The 4438-nt window shown below is 53.9% G+C and overlaps 1 protein-coding gene across 3 annotated transcripts in view; it reads left to right on the top strand.

Moving 5' to 3' along the window:
• Positions 1-4438, top strand: part of TRMT44 (tRNA methyltransferase 44 homolog) — a 37052-nt gene that overhangs the window by 22503 nt on the left and 10111 nt on the right. For all 3 annotated transcript variants that reach the window (XM_037742180.1, XM_037742179.1, XM_037742182.1), the window contains 3 exons: positions 234-340; positions 1569-1752; positions 3999-4431. In XM_037742180.1, the coding sequence (XP_037598108.1) occupies positions 234-340; positions 1569-1752; positions 3999-4431 (724 nt within the window). The remainder of the gene's footprint in view (positions 1-233; positions 341-1568; positions 1753-3998; positions 4432-4438) is intronic.

Below are 4438 nucleotides of genomic sequence, written 5' to 3'. Positions count from 1 at the left end.
CCCGCACCCTCCCGCCGTGCCACCCCAGAGCCCGCACCCTCCCGCCGTGCCACCCCAGAGCCCGCACCCTCCCGCCGTGCCACCCCAGAGCCCGCGCCCTCCCGCCGTGCCACCCCAGAGCCCGCGCCCTCCCGCCGTGCCACCCCAGAGCCCATACCCTCCCTCTTGTGTCCTGCCCACGCAGTGGCTCTACATTGATTCACAAAACATTCTGTTCTGTGTTATTCCTTTAGGAAGATGCAATCACACCCAACGATAAGACCCTCTTCCCTGATGTTGATTGGTTAATCGGTAACCATTCTGATGAACTCACACCATGGATACCTGTCATCGCAGCCAGGTGAGAAGTAGAGGAGTTACCTGGTGAGTGCCTGGTGAATACTTCATGGTCTAAGTGTTGGTGTCCAAAAGGGGAGCCGCTAGCCGTGTGCAGGTGCGAGCACTTGAAATGTGGGTAGTTCCAATTTTTGAAATGTTTGCATGTTGCCTATATTGGGCTCAATTTAAAATAAATTCCACCTGTCTTATTTTGCCTTTTAAAATATGACTACCAGAAAATATTACTTAGATTGTTCACATTATATCTCTGTTGGCCAGCACTGATGGGCACTGTGATGACTTCTACAGTATTTATATCTGGTGTCAAAAGAGGTGTCCTTTTTGGAAGTTTTTTCCTGAAAACATGAGGGTTTGCCGTCAAAGGGGAAGTCTGCCCACTGATAGCCCTCTGCAGCCACAGGTGTCCCTGGACGGGACGCTGTGTGTTAGAGGCAGCTGGGCCTGTGCCTGAGAGAAGCAGGTGTGTGCTGCTTGTTGCGGAGTCTCCGTACCTCAGGTTCTGCTGAGCGATTTGAGTTCTCAGGGAGTAACTAGGTTAAAGATCAGGTCTCCCCTGGGGTTGGCTGTGCTTCCTCTGCATTTGCTCTTCAGAGCTGACATCTTAAAGTACTTCAGGAAGTTTTAGATGACACTTGACAAGAGTAACTGTGAAAAAAATCCTTTTTATAAAAGTTATTTGATTCATATTTTATTGAAAAGATACAGAAATTAAATTGGGGAAGGCTGTAATTCATCTTTTAATATAAAAGCAGTGTGACAGCCGTGAAGGGAAGGAGGTCACGTCCTCTGCAGCAGCATGGGCGCAGCTGGAGGCCGAAACCGAAGCCCAGATGCCGCGTGTTCTCACAAGCAGGAGCTACATATTGAGTGTGCAGGGATGCAAACACGGCAGCGGCAGACAGTGGGGACGACGGGCGTGGGGAGCGAGGGAGGGAGGGGCAAAGGTGGCAGAACCACCTGGTGGCTACTCTGCTCACTGCTTGGGTGGTGAGGTCCATCTTACCCCAAACCTCAGCCTCATGCAGTACACCCATGCCACAAACCCACACACAGACCCCCAGAATCTCAAATAAAAGTGGTTATTGTTTAAAAAAAAAAAAAAAAATTGGCCAGGAACAGGTCTTCCCTGTTTTGTCCTGATTCACGACTGCCCTGTGGCTTTGTGCTGAGTTTCCTTGACGGCGTCTACTCAGGATGCCTGGCTCTCTGCTTGTTGATTCTTTTTCAAGGTCTGCCTACAACTGCTGCTTCTTTGTCCTCCCCTGCTGCTTCTTTGACTTTGTTGGAAAATACCCCCGGAGGCAGAGTAAGAAGACCCAGTACCGGGAGTACCTTGACTTCATTAAGGAAGTGGGCTCCACCTGTGGGTTCCACGTGGAGGAAGACTGCCTCAGGATTCCTTCAACCAAAAGAGTACGTTCCAGTTCTTGTTCTTGGTGATATGCCGGTGTCCAGATGGGGAACCCAGGGCTCTGTCACACAGCCACGAACCACCCTGTGACGTTCAAAATGTCCGAATGTTCCAGAACGTGCTAGTACTGATCTCTGTGTCTCTGTCGCTGACGGGGCCCAGAGGCTTGTTCTGTCCCATGGTGCGCTCCTTGAAGGCATGCCCGTGTTCCCTCCTCCAGGCCTGCGGGAGCCCTGGGCGAGCCTTCCTTGCCTCTCCAGAAGCTCTGGGCAGCCCAGGGGCCCTTCCTCCCAGAGGAGGCCTCGGCGTGGGTACGCATGCCTTCTTGCCTCCGCGCTGCCTGTGGCTGAGCTCCCTGTGGAAAGTTTCCGCTCCTTCAAGTGCCAGATAATTGGCTGCGATCGAAGTGTGTTTCAGAAGCTCACTGTGATTTCCCACTATCTCATTGAAAGCCTGGTTAATCCAGATTTACCTGAAATGTCATCTGGGCAGAAGTTGGTCCCAGGACTTTCTGTGAGACAGTGCGGCTGTGTCTCTGACCTTCGTGTGGACAGGGGACTGATTCCCTCTGGCCACTCCGAGGGCTTGATCTTCCTAAAGCACCGTGGAAGCGTTTCCAGCAGCCGCTCACCTCCATCTCTGGTAACTTTATTTGACAAGACTTTGTGGCTGGCAGACAGTGTGCTTTTAAAAAAGAACCCTGTTGTGTCCAGGCCACAGAGTTTGATGGCTGCCTTAGCAAGAAGGGGCCCAGCTGATCTGAGCGAGGTGTCCGCCCTGCTGCGGCCTGCGGTGCACTTGGGCTGATGGCGGAGCTCTGCGAGCCTGTCCTCGTGTGTGAGACCCAGAGGAGCCTGCCTGGGCTGTGGGGCTAGACGGGATGATGTCTTCAGAGCCCGCATGGGGAGGGCATGTCGTGGGCTCTCGCCGGCCGGCTGCGGTCATAGCCGTGTGCCAGGACCAGCGTTGGCTGGTGGCGCAGGCCTCGCGGCCACTGGCACTGTCACTGCCTGCTACCGCGGGAAGCTGCCTTAGGACTCGCTGCTGAGCTGTCCCGTCATCTCTCAGTGTCCTCTATTTTGGCAAGTCTTGGTCTTCTGAGGTCAGCTTTGATTTGGGAAAACTGCTAAGTTTGGGGTCCTCTAGGCAGGTCTGAGGAGCCAGTGGCTTTGAAGCTTGCACTTGCTGCCCGTGACTGGCTGTCAGAGACCCGCACTGTCGCTTCGTCTGTCTGAGCCTCAGCTGTGTTGTCATGGGCAGGCTTGGGGATTGAGTGGATGTGATTTTGTCATTTTAAAAGCAGTTTACACACAGCAGATGTCTGAGGGGGACTGGGTGTGTGACAGGCATTGAAAATTTAAAATCCTGCCGGGAGAGCTGGGGAGCAGAGGCGTGGCTGTCATGCAGTGAAGAGGTCGGTTTCCTCGTCACCTGTGCCTGGCCTTGTAGTTGATGCCTGGAGAGGAAGCCCAGAAGTGAGGGCCCGGTTCTCCGAAGGGGACTGTCTGAAGAGCACCCTCCCTTGGGTATGCCACGAAGGAAGGAGAGCAGCACACTTGGAGCGCCCCTGTGCTTCCCTGCCCCCTGCTCAGTCCCATGTGCACACGCCAGCTCCCTTCCTGGCTCCCCAGCCTGTGCTCCTGGGCGGGGCGGCACCAGGAAGCCGTGAGGATGGTGTGGCTGCTGGCCCAGGAGTGTGGACTCAGTTTAGGCGCCTTTGTTAGATCTTGTGAAGGTCCGCGTGATGAGAGGGAACCATGGGCTTGTACTGTGTTTTTCACATTTAAGTCACGTATATTGGTGTCAGTTTTTATTATTTTTTTTGAGGCGGAGTTTCTTCTCGTCACCCAGGCTGGAGTACAGTGTGCAATCCCGGCTCACTGCAACCTCTGCCACCCGGGTTCAAGTGATTCTCTTGCCTCAGCCACCCGAGTCGCCGGGATTACAGGTGTGCGCCACCACGCCTGGCTCATTTTTGTATTCTTAGTAGAGATGGGGTTTCGCCATGTTGGCCAGGCTGGTCACAAACTCCTGACTTCAAGTGATCCACCCACCTTGGTCTCCCAAAGTGCTGGGATTACAGGCGTGAGGCACCACACCGGCTGGTGTCAGTGTTTAAAATCAGGATTTTTTCATGATAGACGTTTAAAACTCACGTGTGATTTGTACTCAGGATGAGAGAATTCCAGGGACAACGCTGAAGTAGACGAGCCAGCTAAAATACTTGCTTTGCACTTTTCAAACGCAGGTCTGTCTCGTTGGGAAATCCAGAACATATCCTCCCTCCAGAGAAGCTTCCGTGGATGAAAAGAGGACGCAGTACATTCACAGCAGGCGGGGCCGCCCTGTGAGCCCACCTGGCCGAGGGCTTTCCCCTTCTCCACCCCAGGTTGCTTTTGGCAGCAGTGGTCACTGTGACGGTCACCAAGCTCTGGACACCGGGGTCCGGTGTGTACCTGGGGCCCAGGCTGCTGAGCGTGGATCAGGGCCTCAGGCCGGAGGACCCTGGCTACCTGGATTTCATCCCAGAGAAAAGGCGGAGCGTGTGAGGAACTGTGCTGCCCTCCCTCGAGACTTTATTGACCAAGTGGTTTTGCAAGTAGCGAATTTATTATTAGGTGGAAAGCAATCAAACCCAAGAAGTTCTCGAGATGGGAGTGTGAAGACCTGGAATGGGGGAGGTAAGCC

The sequence above is a fragment of the Cebus imitator genome, unplaced genomic scaffold (genome assembly GCF_001604975.1).
Source record: "Cebus imitator isolate Cc_AM_T3 unplaced genomic scaffold, Cebus_imitator-1.0 Scaffold117, whole genome shotgun sequence".
Taxonomy (NCBI): Eukaryota; Metazoa; Chordata; class Mammalia; order Primates; family Cebidae; genus Cebus; species Cebus imitator.
The sequence above is the reverse complement of the archived record's forward strand: the minus strand, read 5'-3'. Positions and strand labels throughout refer to the sequence as shown.